General features: G+C 38.2%; 1 protein-coding gene across 28 annotated transcripts in view; it reads right to left on the reverse strand.

The window, feature by feature from the left end:
• The window catches only part of Abi3bp (ABI family, member 3 (NESH) binding protein), a 219,568-nt gene that overhangs the window by 92,045 nt on the left and 107,294 nt on the right, over positions 1–20,229 (reverse strand). For 13 of the 28 annotated variants that reach the window (XM_013515148.1, XM_013515147.1, XM_013515146.1 and 10 more), the window contains exons 10-18: positions 17,972–18,049; positions 16,057–16,131; positions 15,188–15,262; positions 14,348–14,419; positions 13,736–13,810; positions 7,629–7,694; positions 6,468–6,542; positions 5,852–5,926; positions 4,820–4,894 (exon numbers count right to left, since the gene is read on the reverse strand). In XM_013515148.1, the coding sequence (XP_013370602.1) occupies positions 4,820–4,894; positions 5,852–5,926; positions 6,468–6,542; positions 7,629–7,694; positions 13,736–13,810; positions 14,348–14,419; positions 15,188–15,262; positions 16,057–16,131; positions 17,972–18,049 (666 nt within the window). The remainder of the gene's footprint in view (positions 1–4,819; positions 4,895–5,851; positions 5,927–6,467; positions 6,543–7,628; positions 7,695–13,735; positions 13,811–14,347; positions 14,420–15,187; positions 15,263–16,056; positions 16,132–17,971; positions 18,050–20,229) is intronic. The other 15 variants (XM_013515153.1, XM_013515152.1, XM_013515143.1 and 12 more) reach the window with 6 other exon arrangements.

Consider the following 20,229-nt stretch of genomic DNA (forward strand, 5'->3'; position numbering starts at 1 on the left):
CTTCAAGATTAAGCTATGAAGGAAACACGTCCTGTGGTATGGAGTAGTTAAGCTAGGGCACAGAAGCTGTGCTTCTGGAAAACGTACAGGACTGTGCTTATAAAACATGCCCAAACCAATGCGGATTTTTCACGTGCTGACTTCACCGCCGAGGAAATCTACAGAAGAGCAACTTGAATGGAATGTGAAATGGAAAAATAAATGTGAAGAGAGGACTGAGAAAAGGCAGCGCATTTTTCAAAGCTTTTGGTGGTTACGTGCTCTTGTGGACCTTGACCGGAAAACTTCCACAGAGCTACAAAAGGATCTTAACTAAACTAAAAATAAGCAAAACAAAATTAGAAAGGCTAGACCCCAAACAATGGGTTCCAGCGATCAGCAGTACTCTGTGCTGCCTCGGACCGCTCAAGATCATCTCAAGTAATAAATTTAGGTGTGCGTTCTGAAGTGGTCGTGCTTGCTGACTGATACAAAGGGTGACATTCTTAGATTAGAAAAATTTAGAAATCAAAGGAACACGGACAGAGGCTTCCAAATAAATCTTTCCATTTTATTTATTATTTTTTAAAAAGAAATCTCTTTACTCAAAATACCTTAGAATGGTAAAGAAATACTCTCCCATCCTTATTTGTATTAATGAACGAATTTCCTTTCAGAAACCTTAGAAAAGACTGAAATTAATGATGTAATATATCTGTATAAACCTTAAACATCATTTGGAGAAATTTTGTCTCCCAATTTTATTTTGTAATAATAGAAATAATTATATTAACAAAATACTTATTTAAATTTGGCAAACAAAATGTCCAATAATATTTCTTGATCATACTCAATAATAGTCTTCTATTCAAAATACCGCATAAATATATAATAGTTATTACCTTATTGCAAAGCCTTCTAAAATGATTTTAAATAAATATATCAAATTCTTTTCACATACAGTTGTCAGAATTCTTTGATTTAAATTGCTAGACTGTTGGGTTTTATGAACTATGCTTTTTGTTCAAGTACCCTCTCCAAGTGGGCATTTTTGTTCCATTTCTATGACTTGGAGACCTTAACTATGATCAATTACACCCCCTTTGCCCACTCCCTAACTTTCTGCAACCTGACACCAACACCTGGCAATCAGCTTGCCTCGTTAATGGGAACCATGAAAATTCTCTTCTTGAATAGTTACATTTTTCTTCCTTACCCACTTCATTGCAAAACTAAATCATGTCTGATTAAGCAGAAAATTTCTTGCTTTAGTAATCCTACTTTGTAAACATGCTATTAATGGAAATGCAAGTTAAGAATCCATTAAATATATAGTGAAGAATATATTCTTCCCAGAGCTAAAGTTTTAACACAATGAGTTGCAAAAAAGTTCCTCATAGTCAGTCAACACCTAGGACTACCGTGTAAATCCTGGATTAATACAAAACGAGAAGATTTGGTCACTGAATATTTTCTACAGTTCTTACACAGATAATTTTCTGGTTTTAGTTAGATAGAGAAAGAAATCCTTTCCAGCAAAAAAGCCTTCTTTCCTTCAGCAAAATACCACTAAAGTCTCCTGATAGGTAAACGCAAGCCACTGTTCAGAAATCAGCCCCAATTAAGAAGCCTGGTGCACTTGAACCATGCAACCCTTTCTGGTCTTGCAGCTTGCAAGCTGAGAAGTGCCTCCAAAACAAAGCAGAGTTCTCAGAGGGCAGAAGCATTTCACCCCTTCCCAGCTGAAAGGCTATGATTCAGTGCCAGTCCATTTTGGTCCTGGAAACTATTTTGTAGTCTTAGACAAGGGGGTCTTCAATCATTCACACTGCCACATTTCTATGCCTTCTCTGTGACAGCCGTGATCCACCACGGCTCACAGCAATGCTGTGATAATATCAAAGGGGCTGGTTATGATGAGATCATCTCAGTGCTTTTCTGTACTTTCCATGGAAAAATGTGTCAAATACTAACATCCAAATCAGAAATTCTTGCACTAAAGATTTGCAAAGCATAGTTTTTCAACTCTTCTTTTTAGAATATAAGAAAAAAAATCAAGGTAATCATCAGATGCAGTAAGTGTCATTCCTGGGATTAAAGGGATTTTAGGTTTCAAAGAAATAAAACTGTGTTTTACTGACAGTTTAAAAGAAGAAAAAAAAAAAAAAAAAGAAAAATGTCCAATCAGTATTTAAGCATTTCAAAGTATCTAAAACCACCAAGAGTAAAAGATAAAATTAAAGTATGTTAAATGAAATGGACATACCACTTGGAAGATTCTGGAAATATCTCATGTTCCAATCACAGGGAAACATTTAAAGAACACACACTGATGAGTTTTCATCTGGTCTGAAGAGAATATTTCAGGAGTATATTAAACCTAACAGGGTATTGCCACTAAATACTAACATTAACTACTTCAAGCAAAAGCAGCAATTTTAACCCTGATTTAAAAGAGCTGTTCTCCTTACTTTGCACGCTTGCTCCATATTTCTCAGCTACACCTAAGTCTTCAAGCATCAAGGAAGGAAATATCATTAAAATTAATGTTCAATGAAAACTATAATTCTATTATTTAAAGCTCAAAAATATACCACTAACACCAAAATAAAAAGTCATTTTTCCAAATTAGGTCTAAAGTTGAACTTGAGGACTGAGGGAGACCACTATGGAGCAGCTCTGAGCAGGATTTAACATTCACCAATTGGCTGTTCACATTGATGTGTGAGTTTGCCCAAGGCCTAGGCCCTTGTCTGGAGGTGGGTAGCAGACTCATCGTAAGTGAACTTCTCTGAGTCACTGGTCCTTGCTGAGGTCTGTACTGGCTTGTGAAGTTGGGACGCCTCAAAGGACAAGATAAGGCCACAGCTGAGGACGTTTAGCTCCAGCCCCAGTTAACTAAAAGGAGACTGCAGCTGCAGGCATTGCACTCCTGCTGTGAAGGCCTTCCTGGAGATAACAGAGTTCTCCTAAATTAGCATAAGTCCTTAGAGGGATTCCCAAGTTCTGTCCAGGTTCCTGCATTTTCTTTAGTATCCCCACCCCCTCCACCACCACTTTGTTTGAAAACCAAATAAATAAGGGCTCCCAGGGAACTTCTTGGTCTTAACCCGGAGAATCTTGAATTCTGTGAGAGGAGTACACCCTTCAGGAGCCCTAACAGTGCTTCAGTTGTCTCACTTATTTAAGCCTGCACCATCCACTCACTTGGGAGATTAACTAAGGGATATTATTAATGCAATAAGGGACTTACTTGAAGAAGTGGGAGACAATGACAATGACCCAGCTCTGGATACAATGATTAGGTAGAAGACAAGTATTGTGGTTTGTGTCTATACGTCCCCCTTAAAGCTCATGCAGTTATAGGTGGGGCTTTTTACAGGGGGCTGGATCTAGAGTGTGCAATGCTGGGATTGATTCATGGTACAATGCTAGGATCAAGGGTGAGAGTGCTACCCGACCTAAGTAGCCTGGATAAGACATAGAGATAGAAAGAGCTGTGGTCATCTCTTGTTGCTTTGCTACTTTCTGCCTGCCATGAACTGTTTCTCCTCTACAATTCCCCTCTGCCATGCTATTCTGCCTTGGAGCCAGTGGATTATGGACTGAAACCTCTATAAACTGTGAGCTAGGTAAACCTTTCCCATTTTAACTTTGGGGGTCATTTATTTTGTCTCAGCAACAGGAGAAAAATAACTAAGACAACAAAGAAGCAGCAGTGGTCCAATTGCTGGCGCAGGACAATATCTGAGCTATGATCTATGAACAACAGGTCCAGATAACCACAACATAGGTTGATGTATTATGAGAGACTCAGTACTGTTCCCCTGAGCCTTCAGAATCACCGCTGAGACATTATAAAAGAGCAGGGTATTGAATTTTCCATGGTAGGATGAAATGACACCCAACAAGGAGATAAGATTACTATCAGTATTAGTTATGTAAGTTCAGAGCTTTTAGAAAGTTTAGACAAGAGTGTCTCAGGACTTATGGTTCTTTCTGATGATGAGAGAAAAAAACTTATTTTAGGGTTAATAAAAATATTCTCCAACAAAAAAAACAGAACAACTCTGAAAATCCTGCCCATCTCAAACTGAGTAAAAATTCTGGAAAATAATTTTAAGTTGTCATAATATAAAATTATTTTTATATTATAAATATAAACGGAGTGAGCCAAACCCAGTTTGCCGAGCATGATTCTGAGTATCTTATCTGACAGTAAGGAATATTACTTCCTCAATGATACACTATTTGAACTACCCAAACGCTGTGATTTCCATTGCTGCCCTGTCTTTTTCCTCCACAAAAATGCTATGTATATTTTCAGGCCTGTATTGTCAGCTCCTTTCTTGGGGGGCCTACACAATGTTGTAACTCCAAAGTTTTATAATATTCTGTTGTAGTCTCATTGTTATGTGTTACCTTAAGATTACAAATAACTTCAAAGCTGAAGTCAGATCCTCCCCATCTCAGCCACTGCCCTAGTGCAAAACTAAAAGCATAATAGGCACCAAAAGATGAACACCATCTGTGCATAAGACACTTAAGTGTAGATACACAGCAAAAAAGCGGTATTATATATCTTATTCTAAAATTCTCTGGCAGTAGGGCTTGATTCTAGGTTTACTGAAAAGTTCATTAGCAAAAACATAAGATAATTTTCAGTAAAATTTTATTGTTGACATTTGATTTTTATTTTATATTATTATCTAATTATTACTTAATTAAAATTTTTTCAAAATATTCTGTAGAGTCATGTAACTTAGTTTTTACAACAAAGCGATGAACATGATCTATTTAGAGATAAATATCCTGAAAAATTAAAGAGACATTCATTTACCAGGTTTGGTTCTTGGAGTTTTGGGTCTGAGGCGTCGTTTAGGTGTGGAAGGGATAGATGTAGTTTGCTGGGGAGCTGAAAGAAGAAGATTTAACAAAGCTCTGTAGATGACATTTTTCAGGAGTCAATCAGATTGCACCTGTAAACTTACAAACCTCTCAAGGGCAAGAATTATTTTATTTTTCTTTGCTCTCCCACAATTCCCAACACTGCGCTTTATAGTAGATAAGAAATAAGTACTGGCTGAGCCAAAAGGAATTCAATTTCTACACGGGACCTGAAGATACACTGTTCAATAAAACACACTAGGGGCTGGGGATTTAGCTCAGCGGCACAGCACCTGCCTGGCAAGCGCAAGGTCCTGAGTTTGGTTCCCGGTACCGGAGGAAAAAAAAAAAAAAAGAGAGAGACTTTGTCTCAAAAAACAAACACACTAGAAAAGCAGCACCTTTGAAGTGTTTCAGAATACAGGTGCAGTGAAGAGCTCAAAAGGCTAACACTGACTAGCAGAGCACAGCACAAATAAGATATTTTGGAAAGTTCCAACATGAACAAATTCTCTTCCTCAAATAATTTTGTGTCATAAAATACAAATTGTGTTATCTCTCTTTTACACATCTTTCTTCACCATGTTCAGGGTTGCTGAGCTTACCTGGGACAATTTATACTTAGACTACTCTGGGTGAAAAACAAATCAAGTCATATCTAAATGTGCTCAAAGGGATTCTATTTCAAAATAATTATTATTTATAATGCTGCTATTTTCTGGTAGGCAAAGTTGAAAGAAATATGGAAAGGAACTACTCTTCAAAACATATAGACCACAGTACGTAGACATCAAGATTACAGAAATTCTTTAAGGATTATCTCAGGGCTAAGTAGACTCGATTGCTCAGGTCTTCGAAGAATGTCTTGGTAGAGAAGGAGGGGAAATGTTTAACACTAAAAATATTCTAAAAAAGCCACCGTGTCTGTTTTTGCCACTGTACCTGTCCTTTCAAAGCACAAAACTATGCAAATGTCACCAGTTACCATGTGTTGTAGGTTTCGGTGCAGGACTGGTAAAAGTTTCCACTTTCTGAGGAATAAATGGTGCTTCACTCGGAGCTGAAAGCCCAAACAACCCTGCCCACCAGGTTAGAACGAGGTACTTTGAGAATTCTAACATGCTTTTAGATGGCACCATGTGAGGACAGGGTTAGGGTGAAAAAGTATTTGCCTTGAAAGCTGATGGATAAAGTTAAGATTTAAGGTGGAGAAAAGCTGCTCCGTAGCTGACTCCAGGCAGACTTAGCACACGGAACTGAGGTAATGCAGGCCGCAAACACATGGTGACGTGGTGTGAATGATGGAGGCATTCATGCGGTTTCCAAAGCTTTTCACAAGTCTAAGGATGAAGAAAATGCCATCTACTGTAGTTCAGTGAGAGACAGAAAAGCTCGTGCACACACACACGCGTTCATGCACCAAACGGAATATAAAGAACTCCTGCACAGAGATACACACACGTGTATTCTCGGGAACAGAAAGTGTGTACATGATTAGACATGATGGGATGAAATGCTCATTCAGAAGAGAGTCAGTCACATGGGTTATGGGTTTTTGTTTGATGGAAAACCAAGCATAATTTTTCTGTTAGAAACATTACCCAGTGTTGCCCTTGGCTGTTCAAGAGTTCTAGAAGTTTTAGGTGGGACAGAATCCAGAGTAGGATCACTTGTTGCTGTTGGAATAAATGTCAACATTTATAAAGGAGGCCCCAGGAATAAAATACGAATTCATGGGTAACTATGCCTTGTGTGAGGAAAAACACCAAGAACCTTGGGGGATTGCTGACCAGCGCTTTTAAATTGGTGATTCATTAGGAGTTGAGCGTGAGCTCACTTTTAAAAACATGCATACTTTAAATACAGAAAACACCTAGTGTTTCACACATTCAACATTTTAAAGGTTGATTTTCCTAGTTTTTTCTCCTCTTCATAATTACCTTACCCATTATGAGCATTTTATTTACCTTTTTCTCAGTCTCTACTGTTTAAAATATCCACTTTTATTTATCACGATACAAATAACACTGAAGTAAGGTTATGCATATAAAAATCAGACGCATATTTACATTTGGCAGAAATCAGTCTTACATTAAAACTCCTAGTTTACACGTACCAAGTTTTTAAATGCTTAAGAAACAGCTGCTAAAAGGAACTGTTCGATTAAGTCAAACTTACTGTAAAGGGATCTATAGATGAATGCCATCTATAGACAAATGAATGCAGCGATCTCTAGACCAGGATCGCTCATCTGAGCAGGACTGACAATTAGGGCTCCATCATTCTTTATTGGGGGAAGCTTCCCTGTGCACCGCTGGGGTTTGGGAACATCAATGGTGCTTCCCCCAAATTATGACAACCAGATGTGCCCCTAGACACTGTCAAATGTCCCCGATGGAGGGAAGGAGGTTCAAAATAACCCCATTTAAGATTCACTGCTCTACAGACAACTCTCTAAGACTGTAACATTTTAAAAATTATTCTAAACAAAAGAGTGGTATCACATTATAGTACTTTCCCCCATGGCCACTCAGTCTATCTGCAGCCCCCTTAGGAGACAGAGTTTATCTATTGAATGTAGTGAAATAATTATTCAGGGGGAGGTGTGAATGGGATTTGTCCCCTGGCACACGTGCGTACTGGTTACTCCCCGTGAAGCTCTGGAGAGCCCACCTTTTTATTCTGCAGAAGCTAAAAGGGGTAAACACCAAGGCAGTAGGGGGACCTGGGGTTCAGAAACTTAATTGAAAGGCTGGGTGTACCTGTGGGAGGCTCTGATATACCAGGCTCATCTGAAGTTGAAGGGCTTGAGGGAACATCATAAGTTGCTTTAAAAAAAAATAAATAAAACACACAATGTTAATTTTGATTGATTCTGAAAGATTTCACGGCATTTCCGATGCTGCCGGAAGGACAGTTTCCCTCAGGTACCAGTCAGTTCGGGCTTTAGGCTGCCAGCCCTGTCACTACTGTGTAGGCAAACACCACCACGCCACTAGCTTTGGGTTTTTCTGCCCTGAGCTGCAGGATCTTGTGTAGCAAGCCCCGGTGCTGGCATTCAGGGTGCTGTGAACACAGTGCTATGTATTTGTAGTGAAGCGATGCCAGCTCTAGTTCCAAGTGCTTCAGCGAGCATAAACACAAATAGGCAGCTGGCAGCTTGGGGAGAGATTTCTAAAGAAGGAAATAGCAGTGAGTAAAATTTACCTTCTTAATGTCTTGCAAGCAGAAAGTGCATTCTCTTACTTAACCTTATTAATATCTCTGAGAAATAGGGGAGGTAGGCCTTGCCTTTACCTCACAGGTCATGGGGTGTTATGTGTATTTTCTAGATAATGAAGCCGAGGTTTACAGCAGTGGAGAAACTTGCCGGCCTACACACACTGGAACTGTCAAGTCAGTGTGGTCGCCACCCAGGCAGCTGGGCCAGGAGCAGCAGGGCTGAGACCAGGACACTCTTCGGCACCATTCCTCCTGTCCCTTCATTTAGAGGGCGCTTTCTTTCTACTCCTCTATGGAGCTATGAGCTCTTCTACAATCTAGGTTCATTCAAAGATAACATATGCGTTCTACGTGAAATGCACAAAGTGGATAAATTTAAACATACAGATTGCATTTATTTTAATGCAGGAATATCCGCATAAGCATTTAACCTGGAAGCAAAAACAGCATTGAACCTTTTAACGTACACTGGACTGCGACTCTGGAAAAGAGAGGGAGAGCACAGGAGCTGTTGGGAGGCAGACACTGCGTCCCTTGCCGCTCAGAGCACCTGTGCAGAAACAAAAAGGAGGCAGTGCGCAGAGACATCTACTCCTGGGGTTTCTTGTGATTCACGGACAATTTAATGACAAAAACCACAGCTAACTGAAGCTTCCAGAAAGGTGAGCTTAGGAGGTCTGACACGTCTGCAAGGAGAGCACAGCTGGTTGTACCACATATTGAGGAGCAGAAATACATGTCAGTTTGTGAGGGTGATTCTTAATTTACACTCTTTAAATACAATATTTGTGTTAACATGGGCACATATTTTGAGAATGCATCTGTAATGCAAAGCTTCAAAGTAATTGAAGTTAGCCTAGCTACAACTTTCAAGTTTGAGGTAGGAATGATGAATCTGGTAAAGCCCAAAGTTGCTCTCAGTCTCTGATACTGGGCTCGCTTTATGCCAGGTTTGCGTCATGGGTCTAGCAACGTCAGCTCTATCTCCTACTAAAGAAATTCGGAAAACTTTATCAACTTGTATTTAAGACTCTCATCCTAGTTAAGAAAGCAGGAATAACTTGACTTTTTTGTGATGCTATTGCTTTTAAAAATGCCATGACTGTCTTTACGCTATCCTAATTTCCAAACCGCCCTTCCATCTAGCAGTATTGAACCAATTTTCCTAGAGTCTATATTTTCATTCCAAGAGATAACATTTCTTCACCCTTTTAAAATTTATTTTCTACAGTTATAATTCCCTTTCACTCTGGAGGGGCGGGCCAGGGTGTAACCTCCCTCAGATTACTTCCTGGGGGAAGAAGACCTTCCTCCGGCAGTTACAGTTCATGTATGGAAGTTTCTAATTGTCAGGAGCTCTCACTTCCAAACATGTTCCCAAACGTACTTAAAACATATCTGTCACCAGATTTAGTCCTGATAGTTCTATTCCTGAGAACTGAGTGATAAAGAGAAGGAAAAAAGAGTGCTAAGATCACATAAATGCCACTCACTCAGCTGGACATTGTTCGGACAGCTTTGAGAAGCATGCTGCCTCTCCTCATTTGTGAGTTAAGAAAATCCTTGACTTTGAAGTTACAGTTGTCAGTGCACATGGTGGTATTGAAATGGTACTGAAACAGTCTCAAAAAAGCAACAGCTTTTGATTTCCTTACAAAACACAGTATATGCACATCTATTCAAGAATAAAGTTCATGAAATGGTTAGTTCTGCCTCCTAAAACACTACTTCCACTCACACACTGGGTAAATAGCCAAGAGTTATGAGTCAATTTACAGAACATGGGACCAAATGCAACAGGTGAAATAGATAGTTCAATTCAAAGGTGATAAAAAGTATTATTAAGTTACTTTAGAAAACAAAAATGATTTAAAGTCACAACAAAATTTTACCTTCAGATTTTTCAGAGAAAAATAATGAAAGAACCACTTGTTTTATAACTTCCTAAAATCATATTTGTTAATTATGTTTTGTTAGTTGCCTGTTTTACTTTGAAAACTAATTAAGTGCAAATCCCACAGTGAAAATACCCTGATATTGCCCTAGAAGTATGTGATGGCATGCAAAACATTTCAAATAATTGAAAATTTATAATTGTATTCAAATTCCTTAAATATCAATAACGATGCAAAAGATTTTCCTTTTCCAACATGTATTCTCAGATGAACCATCTCTATAAGGCAGAGACTGTCATGTTTAGCGTGCACTCAATGTTTTGTTTACTCTACAGCATGGTACGTGGCAGATTCTCAGCAGAATTTGCAAAAAGTCCATTCCAATAAGCATACTAACAGACTCTGACAGGTGGACAGTTTTAGCTCTTTGAAAGGATAAATGACTTGTTTGGGGAATGAATATGTCCTTCAATTATTTTATAACACCCGAATGTGTGCAAACAAATCTTTCTCTCTGCTACACAAATACTTGCTGTAGGTGTCTACTGCTGTGGAAATAGGATTCCAAAAATATGAAGAAGTAATGTAAAAACATACTAAATAAGAGAGAAAAACGCACCACCAAATGTATAATCCTCAGCAGTATTTAAATACATGAAAAATGTTGTCTTCAATTAGTGGGAAAACAAAACTCCTTTCTGTTTGGCCCTGAAGTTTGAGAGAGCAGTGCTCGCAAGAAAATGTTTATGAAGTAAAATCAAAGCTGATGCTATAAATCTCTTAAAAGGACCCGAGAATCTGTAAAGCAGCTGCTATGCCCGAATGCGGTTTCCCTGCTCTCAAAGCTTCACACCAGTTCTCATTCCTACTGTTTTTCCTCTGTAGGGATTCATCTAGTTGGGTGGCCAGATCCGGGCTAATCGACACCTCCCAGGCTAGGCAGTGAGGTCCAAATATGGACCCTCTTTTCAACTGCTCTGAGCAAATCACCTAAGGCCCAAACTTTCTAAGATACTCCCCGCTTGCTGATCACTTCAGCTTTTAAATCTTTAATTTATACATCTACAATACTTGTTGCAAGTTACTAAAAGTTTTACAAAGCACTGAAAGAATGTAGTACTGAAAATAATTTGGGCTGACATCATAAAGCAGCTCCCAAAGTGGATTTTAATGAAAAGACGGAGACTGACTATCCACCAGTTTAATGCTTTGTCAAGGGAAATCTCTGAAAGGTAGCAATGTATGCTGCAGGGCAAATAATTTTACTGAGGAAGAGGTAGTTTTCGTAATAAGCCTTGGTAAGCTGGAATAACAATTCAGTGTGTCTGGATACTTTGGGGGCAAAATAGGCAAAAGAGTTTCCTAAGGATGAAAACAAACACACTGAGTCATTCTGGATTTGTGAACATTTTCTTCATTTGAAGTGGGAAGTAAGTAATAGTCTTTTGAGGAGATGACTGAGAAAATTAAGCAAGCTTCACAAAGATGGCATTACCAAGGCAGAGACAAGAAGCTCATTTCCATCTGAGCTAGCTGCCTACGTCACAGAAGGTCTTCGGAAGTCACAGATGCCATAATCTACGGGATGATAAATACCCTACGTGTATGCTGCTTGACCCACCCTGGTGCCCACGGAAAACACAAGCTGACTGTGGCATCATCCTACACACTGAGCCTGCGCGGGTCCTCACCTGCTTTACGGAGTGATTTGGGTTGCCGCTCTAGCTCGACAGAGAGACTCTCTGATACTACTTAACACGTCATCATTAGTTACTAGGACGTCAGGCTATTCCCAGGGATTACAGAACCTCTGTGATACAGCACATGTCTTTTCTAGTCTTCTTAAAAATTTTCACACAAGAGAAATGAAGACCTATGGATGGTTTGCTATGCTCATACATATTTGTGAATACAGTAAATTTTCTCCCTCCTCCTTCTATTAAATAATTTAATAAAGTAGCTATTGTTCTTATTGTCCTGTTGATTGTGTGTAGCAGTTCAGGACACTTTAGATGGGCAGGAGGAAGATGCAGCCAATGAAAGAGTCAGTGGTACCAAGGAAATGTTACTGGGGCATCCTTCGTATGCCATGCATTACATGAAATGATTTATACATAATTTCTAATATATAACCTAATGAAAATTTCTTATGTTATTCCCTTTTATAGATGGATAAACAAGTTCTGGTAACTGGTTATTAACTCAGCTCTGTCTTACTCCACAGTTTACCAATTCACAATCAAATTCATGATGAGAGGAACTTTCAAGGACTAGTCAGCTTTTTAAAGATCATTTGATGTTTCTTATCTACCTGGAAGGCATGCAGCCCCAATAAGGACACTGAATTCTCTCTACTGTGACAGCTGTTCTCCAAACTCCAAAGCAAGATATATGGCATTATTTCACTTTTAACTTGGAGTATATTGTTGTAGAGAAGATTAGGAAAGAAAGAAATGAGTTTAACTTTTGTTCCTCCACCCATTCAGATGTAAGTTCCTCATGTATCTCATTAAAAGAAAATAACTGTCAGAAAATAACTTTGGAAGGATCATATGATGATGTATTCATAACTCTTTGAGTCTCTCAGAAGAAAACTGCTATGCAAATATAAATTATATTATTTCATCCTGGAAATGAGCCAATATATGAACAATTCACCTGGGGATGGAAGGTAGTAAGAGCTTTCCTAGAACTCCTATAGCAACACAGAGATGGCAGTGAGCTGCCGACTTTCCAACAGAATCACTTTTATTGCATTATCAGCAAGATAGACGTTTTCCTGAATAATTGTCACAACCACACAAATGTTACTAAGATCTGGTGAACATTCTTTTAAATTAAAATTTATGAATAATTTTACATTCTGGTATGTAGGAATATAGCATATCTTTATGATTTCCTTTATATTCTTTATGGAAAACTAGATTTGCCAAGGAAATCAGAAGGAATCAACCCTACTTAAACACATGTTGTAGAAGCTTCTGTGAAATGCAATTCTCAGTAATGATATTGCAAAACACAGTACTAACGAAAGAGTACAGCAAGCACACTGAAAGCAGGGAAGAATACACTGATGATTACATATCTCAGATTTCCTGGGGTGTTCCAAACTTCCAATACCTGTTGCTCTATTGCCAAAACCTATTGAAATGACCTGGGGATTTCAATAATCAGAATGCAAGTTAGAACTCTCAAGTAATCTTTCATATAAAAAGTGAGTACAGAAATCTTTTGGAGAACGCTTATTCTGATTTTTTTGATACATAATGGGTCATGGCAAACACATCCTGAAGATGTCAAAGAAAAATAAATTTTACAGTGGTACGCCATGTACAACGGTTGATCCAGACAAGAGCAGCCTCCGGGGTCCAGGCAGGAGCCTGGCACTCACAGGCTGGCTGTGCCATCTCCTGTTGGATCTCAAACATCAGGTGCGCACTGTTACATCAGAACTAGGTACTTCTTATTTTGTTACTGCTGTCACGTCACTAAGAAGATCTCTAGAAAAATCAATGTGCCAATTCCTAGTTTATTTTAGCCAGACCTCAAAGACTATATTTATCTTTAAAACAAAGGCAAAACCATTTTATTTATGCACTGGGAAAAATAAGACTCAGCCAAGTATTAACAATGTACTATAGGTTTTTCATCTGCCACAAAGTGTACCGATCATCAGGTAAGGAAGCTAGAAAAACAAAAACAAGAAAAGTTAATATTCTTATAATTTTTTAAAATAAAAGGAATACAATTACCAGTGTGAGGTTTCACAACGCCGGAATCTCCCAGTGTTTTAGCTGCAGGTGCCATCCATGACTTTTCACTTGTTACTGTATGGGGAAAAGCAGAATTTGCTGAATATCTGAGAGGAGAAAAGGACAGAAGTAGCTTCCTGGTATGGCATACGTGGCTACCAACAGCCCGAAGTAAAAAGCTCATATGGATTCTATCGAAAGGAATCAAAGACAGAGGAAATCAGCACACACCGGCACGGAGCATCTGGCTAGAGACAAGAACCAGCGTGTGCCGTGCTTTCAGCAGTTTAAGGACAGAAGACACGTCAACCGGATTATGTGGAGTTCATAGACTACTGATCTCTTACTCAATTTATAAAATATCCAATCAAATAAGGCTTGTCCTTCTTTTTTAAAACTAAACAACTTGTTTGCCTGAGTTAACTGAGCTCATCAGTTCATTGAAGTTTTCAGAGATAGGACCTAGCAAACGTGTCCTACAGAACTGAGCAAAGTACTCACACACTGGGAATGAAGCTCAGGGTCCCACGCCTGCTAGGCCAGGTACTGCTGCTGCAGTACATCCCCATCCCTCCACCTATATTAGCACCAAATATAAGGTATCTTGATTACCCGAAGTAACCCCAAATTTCTCGAAAGGGAAGGATGTCTTTGCTTCAGGAAACTCTAGAAGCCCTTTTGGAGCTGTAATCAAAGAGCGAGAAAGAGAAAGTTATAACCTGAGGTGCAAGAAACAGAAAAAAATGACTTAAAGAATATTGAGTTTCCAAACACAATAAACACAAGAGGGCAATTATTGCATATCCGTAATGGATCTTAGTAGCATTTGTTTTGTGTGTCAGTGCAGGTTAATAAAATAAATTTTCTTTTTCAACTTTAAGATAAAGCCACTAAGCTTGAGGGATTTGTACTTTTCTTTCTATCCTTATCAAACTAGTTTTTCAATTTTTTCTCTCAAGTATATTTTATTTAAATTCAAACTAAGCATCAAATATATCTGAAGTAGCAAATATTCACCTACTAGCTTTTTAAAGCAGTTTGTTAACTACATGGATTTGTATATAAACATTCCCCATTCTTTTGATATTGTACCCACAAAGAAATCTAAAAATTCTAAAGAGGAGTTCCCAGAAATATCTGTCAAGAAAGACAATAGAAACATTTAGGGAAAATATCAATTTGTTCAGTGATATACTGATTGTAAATGAAAAAATATGACCACCAAAAGCAAAACCCACAAGGAGATATTTCACAGGGAAGGCTTCTGGGATTCTAGCAAAGATTGTTCCAACACATTTAAGGGCTTGGACATTGGGAAGTTCATTGCTCCGTAAACCATACCCCCTTTTTCTGGTGAGAAGATGGATTTCAATGAATTGCCCCAATACCTTCAAAAAGCATACATAAACTTTCCAAAGTAATAATAAAGCTGCGGTGTTGAATAATTTTTACCTGGAGTGCTCCTTGGCAATTCAAACTTAGGTAATAGAATAGTTTGCAATGTTTCTTGCGTCCTTTGGCTGAGAACTGCAATAAAAAAGAGTGCAGTTAGAAACACCTTGCCTGAGGATTTAATGTTTTGGCATAGCCATGACCACACATAGCATGCTTCCAAACAGATTCATGTACAAGGAGCAGTTGGTGCTTTTCATGGAAATAACTGATTTTCCCTGGAAAAGTTACATAGCTGTTAAAACTTAAAAGTGTATTTTCAGAAGATCAACATCATAAGCTCAGAGCAAAATACATGCTGCTCCTTTTCTTTAGGGGAAGAGACCAGACAACAAAAGCAAGTTAGAGTCTCTTGGGTGAAACAGCAGGTAACATAAGTGACATGAAATTCTTACTAGAAAGTATGGTTTGAGGGGAGATTCTTTCCACATTGAGTATGCATAAGACTTCCAAAAGCCAATTTAAGCAGAAAGCTCAGACAGTCCAGACTTGAATGTTCCTCCTGCCCGTCTAAGATTTGGAAGTTGAAAGGTTGGTATTTGTCCATTCAATCCAAGAAACTTATTAAAAAGGGCATGCAGTTAGTATCTAGTATCCACGTCTATAGTAGTAGTAACTACAGACCTAGGGATGTTGCTAACCCTTCAGTGTAGTTGGTCCAAGAAATGGAAAGGTTATTATTGCCAGAAAGGAGGGAGAAAAGAGAGGTAAGGAGAATAGGGAGGAAGCAGCAGAGAGGGAGAGGAGAGAGAGAGAGGAAGGAAAGGAAAAAGGGAAGGGAGAAGGGGAACAAGGGAGGGTAAAGTCCTGAGGTCACATGACTGCTGTTCTGTCTTGATTTTTAAGAAAGCGAAAGTTCTTAGAATTACCCAGTGCTGTTTGAGAAATGTCTGGTGTACTAGACATCGTGGGTTTAGTGGTTCTTGGAACTGTTTCAGGAGTCACTGAAAGGTAAAAAGAGATAGCTTTACAATTAAGATAAGACGATGAAACAACTAATGATCACAAGATATCCTGTGCCGGCCTCAGGGATTAGTAACTGATATGTACATAGGAACTTTCTTCTCAAGTTCCCGTGTTAACAACGCCCCAGCCTGCCCCAGAGGCCTGGGCTGACTTTCCTCCTCTGTATATCTTCTCTGGTTTTGTGCCACTTTCTGTGTGGTCCGCAGAAAGCACACGGAGCTGACATCCATTAAAGTACTTTTAAATGTATCTTTCTTTGCTTTATCTCCAGGGCTTAGTGTAATGCCTAGGACAAACACACATATGACAATAGGTCATTAAACAAATGACTGAACAGGAAATAAAAGAACAGACCAGGGCTGAAAGGTTTACTGAGAGCTGTAACATTATCAGATTTATCTCTCAAACTTCACCGGAGCTGGGTTAAAATTACGATCAGTGTTCTTAGCCCCAAGTTTGTTCCAACCGCTAAGTGAAAGGCAATTAAAACCTCAGGTACGTGATTTTGGAGAAATACGAACTGCAGTGACTGAAATCTGGAATAAATTGTGTGCTGGAAAATCCTAGAATTTTGCAGGGTAAAGGTATGAAATAAACACAATACTGAATAATAAGTCGCGGTGATTGCCTAAGAATTTCTGAAGTGGAAAACTCTGAGGAGGGTTTGGCAAAGAATTAAAAAAATCTGTAGACTCTCGTCAGATACGGTGCCAGGAGGAGAAAGCGGAACTTGGAGACACGGGTGGAAGTTTTGGACTCGGAGGCAACTGCTGGGGCTGCCTGTACCTTCCTGGTACTGACAAATCACGCTGAGATCAGAAAGTGACCTGGGGATTTTATCCCAAGGGAGTGCTTTGGTAGTTCGAGTAGCTTCTGCTCCGCACCGTGCAGGTGAGGATGAAGGTCCGTTTCTTTTCCTTAGCCAGTACCACGCTCCTCTGCTTGGTCAGAAGCACTGTGCTTCAATCTGCTTCTCAGAGTTATTTTATTGCCCCACCAATCTTATACTCTGTGGACCAGTCACAAGTCCAAAGATTTAGTAGCAAGAAAATATCACTAATATCTCAGGTTTTAGCAGTCTTATAGATCGGAGGATTCAGTGTAGACTGGAGTCACTTTGCTAAATGTGAATTGTGACAAATTCTTGCCAGATGTTCGTTTTATCGAGCGCTGGACAAGGTGGTATGGCTCTGGCAAGACACCTGCGCTTCAGAGATTCCTATCTCCCCGGGGACTAGATTGGGAAGTTTCACTGAGAGAAGAAATGCTGGAAACACTGATAAACTACGGAGAAAATGCTTACTGCATTTATTCTTTAAAGTACTTTTACTGAAGCATTATATATTCTCTACACTATGCCGATTAATCTCCCAGAGACCTTCCTTTCTAAATTATTCCAGGGTATTCTCATAGTTAGGAAAGTACTGATTTGTGAAGGGTTTAAGGCATTTCATCAAACTGAGCAGACGTGAAGAAGCATTGAAAAGTGGTATCAAGCCTTCAAATAAAAGGAATATCCCATACCAAAACCCTAGTGTTACATTTTAGTGTAAAACTACTCTAGTGTCAACGTAACAACTTTCATTTGGAATGAAAGATAGGGCTTTCATATTACATATCAGTTATATGATCTAATAGTTCAGTTTTTGTTTGTTCTTTTCCCAAACATTAAAAACTTAGAATCTTCCATTGCCTTGTGCTTACGATCGAAAGGAATTTCCTACTGGCTCTTCACTGAAAAATAAAGTTCGTAGATCATCCACTGTTTGGAAACCTGCGTTGCTTCTTTTCTCAGTGTTCACACAAGGATCTCATTACCTGTTATGTGCTGTGCTGTGATTTTGTCAACTTCTAGTGTTTTAGATTCCACAGGTAATGCCAAGGTTTCATTTTTAGCTAAAAAGTAAGAGAACAGACAATTTACCTTCCAGTGTCCAGTATATATATTATACGGTGCATAATCAAGTAATAATTTTTAAAATGTAACCTACATATATATGCATAGGTCCCTTTTTAGCAGCCAGACAAGTTTGCTTTTCATTTTTACCAGGGCTAGTAGGAGCACAAAAGAGACTTCAAATTTCTTTCTCATTCATCCTAGCTAATTCTTTAAAATCTAAATTGGTATTGGAATGAAGAAAAACATTACAACATAATACTTGGATAAACTTTGTCATTCAGGTTCATGAATAGTTTCTGGAAGGCAGTTTGTTCTTTTGAATTTTGTATTCAAGCACTCCTAATCTTCTAAAAAAATTAATGAATAGGAAATTTTCATTACAATACATGGTAAAAATATAACAAGTTATAACACTTAAATCTTTGAAAAATTCAAGTCCTACACAAATACAAATAAAAAATGACATCCAGCAAAATTAGTAGCAAAAAAGTAATGATAATAAATTTTATTTGAGTGGCATGTTAACATAGATTTTCTGCTTTGGCCTTTGTGGGATTTCAGTGCAAACAATGGATTTTATTCTCATTGACGTTGCCTCCTTATGCAACTATTTGGGAAACTTCTAAATTTAGGTGTTCTTTTTCAAAGAAATTAAATATCTAAGCTAGAATTTCCCAATGGTTAAGACTTTCCCTAATTTAAAAAAGTTGGGGTTAACTCTATTCCATTTCTTAGCACACTGATTTAATGATCTACTTCTAACATTTTGCAACAGTCTAATGGCATGAAAGACTTCCTGCGTCTTTGAGATACCCTGCTCATGCCACCTAGAGCCGATTAAATCATCAGATGGGGCTTTTCCCTCAAGTCCTGAGCTATACAGCGCTTGTATTGCTCAACTTTTATGCCACTGACACTCGGGGAAGGGAGTGTCCTGTTTAATGTAGGATGTTTAACAGCTTGTCTGGCCTTTACCACTGGATTCCAGTAGCTGTCATGGCTGTGACAGGAAATGTCTTCACACATTTTCATTTATTTCCTGAGGATAAAATCACCCCTTCTTAAGAACTACTAATCTAATCTGTTTTCTCATTGCTTTTAAGCATGCAAATTTTGTACCCTTCTTCTATTTATATCATTCTTTTCAGTTAATAGGCTACAAAATATTTACTTCTAACACACTGAAAGACAATTAGAAAATCATATTTCTAATTTTCAGTGTATACAATGGCAGTAATTCCTACAGAGAGCTTACTGTTCTCAGGCACGATTTAAAATACCTGAAGAAAAAAAAATACCTTACGTTGTCCGAATACTAGTGAACTTGTTATCTATTATATTCCAAGAAAGAACTCTTCCTTTAACTACAAAGAAGCCAGTATAATTTCATAACATCTATTCTTTTATTTTAAAGAAAATAGTACAAAAAAAGAGAACAATAGCAAAATACAAACAACACAAAGCAAGGACATTAAAAGTGATACAGGGTTTCAAACCAAGTGATAGGGATTAACAGTGGTTGTTATATTACATAGTGTTATCATCTTCAACGAAGTTGCTCAGATTACCAGATGTAAGAATAGAAGATTGATCAAATCATTAAAGGGGATAAGAAAATAATAATTTAAAAGAACATTAGAGACAATACATAGTGTCACTAGGCAGGATTGTAGGAACTCACCAATGGATATTACACTGCAAATTGTTGTCTTCACATAAGTTGCTCAGATTACCAGATATAAACATGCAAAATTAGTCAAAAATATTTTTAAAAAACTCCAACTTTTGATCATTAACTGTTCCGCTCAACAAACCATCAGACACCAGCAGTACGGTTATGCCACCAATCCATATATATATATATGAAAAGTACTTTCTTTTTCTTCTTTCCGTCATCCCAGCTGTTCCTTCCTCTGAGCAATTTCTTTCCCTTTGTTCTTATCTATTGTACATTTTAGGTTTCATTACTCTTTCATGTTCTTACACCAGGGAGACAATGTGATGTTTACACATGGACCCACACATGTAAAAATCTACTCTTAAAATTTCTAAATTGTATGAACTTTTTTCTGATGTCTTTGGTAGCACAGTTGTTATTTAGAACCATTTTAGTTATTAACATGTGAAGTAACATTCAGATTAGAAGTTTTTCACAAACTCTGGCCTTGATATATAT

Source organism: Chinchilla lanigera, unplaced genomic scaffold (assembly GCF_000276665.1).
Source record: "Chinchilla lanigera isolate Chin_1 unplaced genomic scaffold, ChiLan1.0 scaffold00026, whole genome shotgun sequence".
Taxonomy (NCBI): Eukaryota; Metazoa; Chordata; class Mammalia; order Rodentia; family Chinchillidae; genus Chinchilla; species Chinchilla lanigera.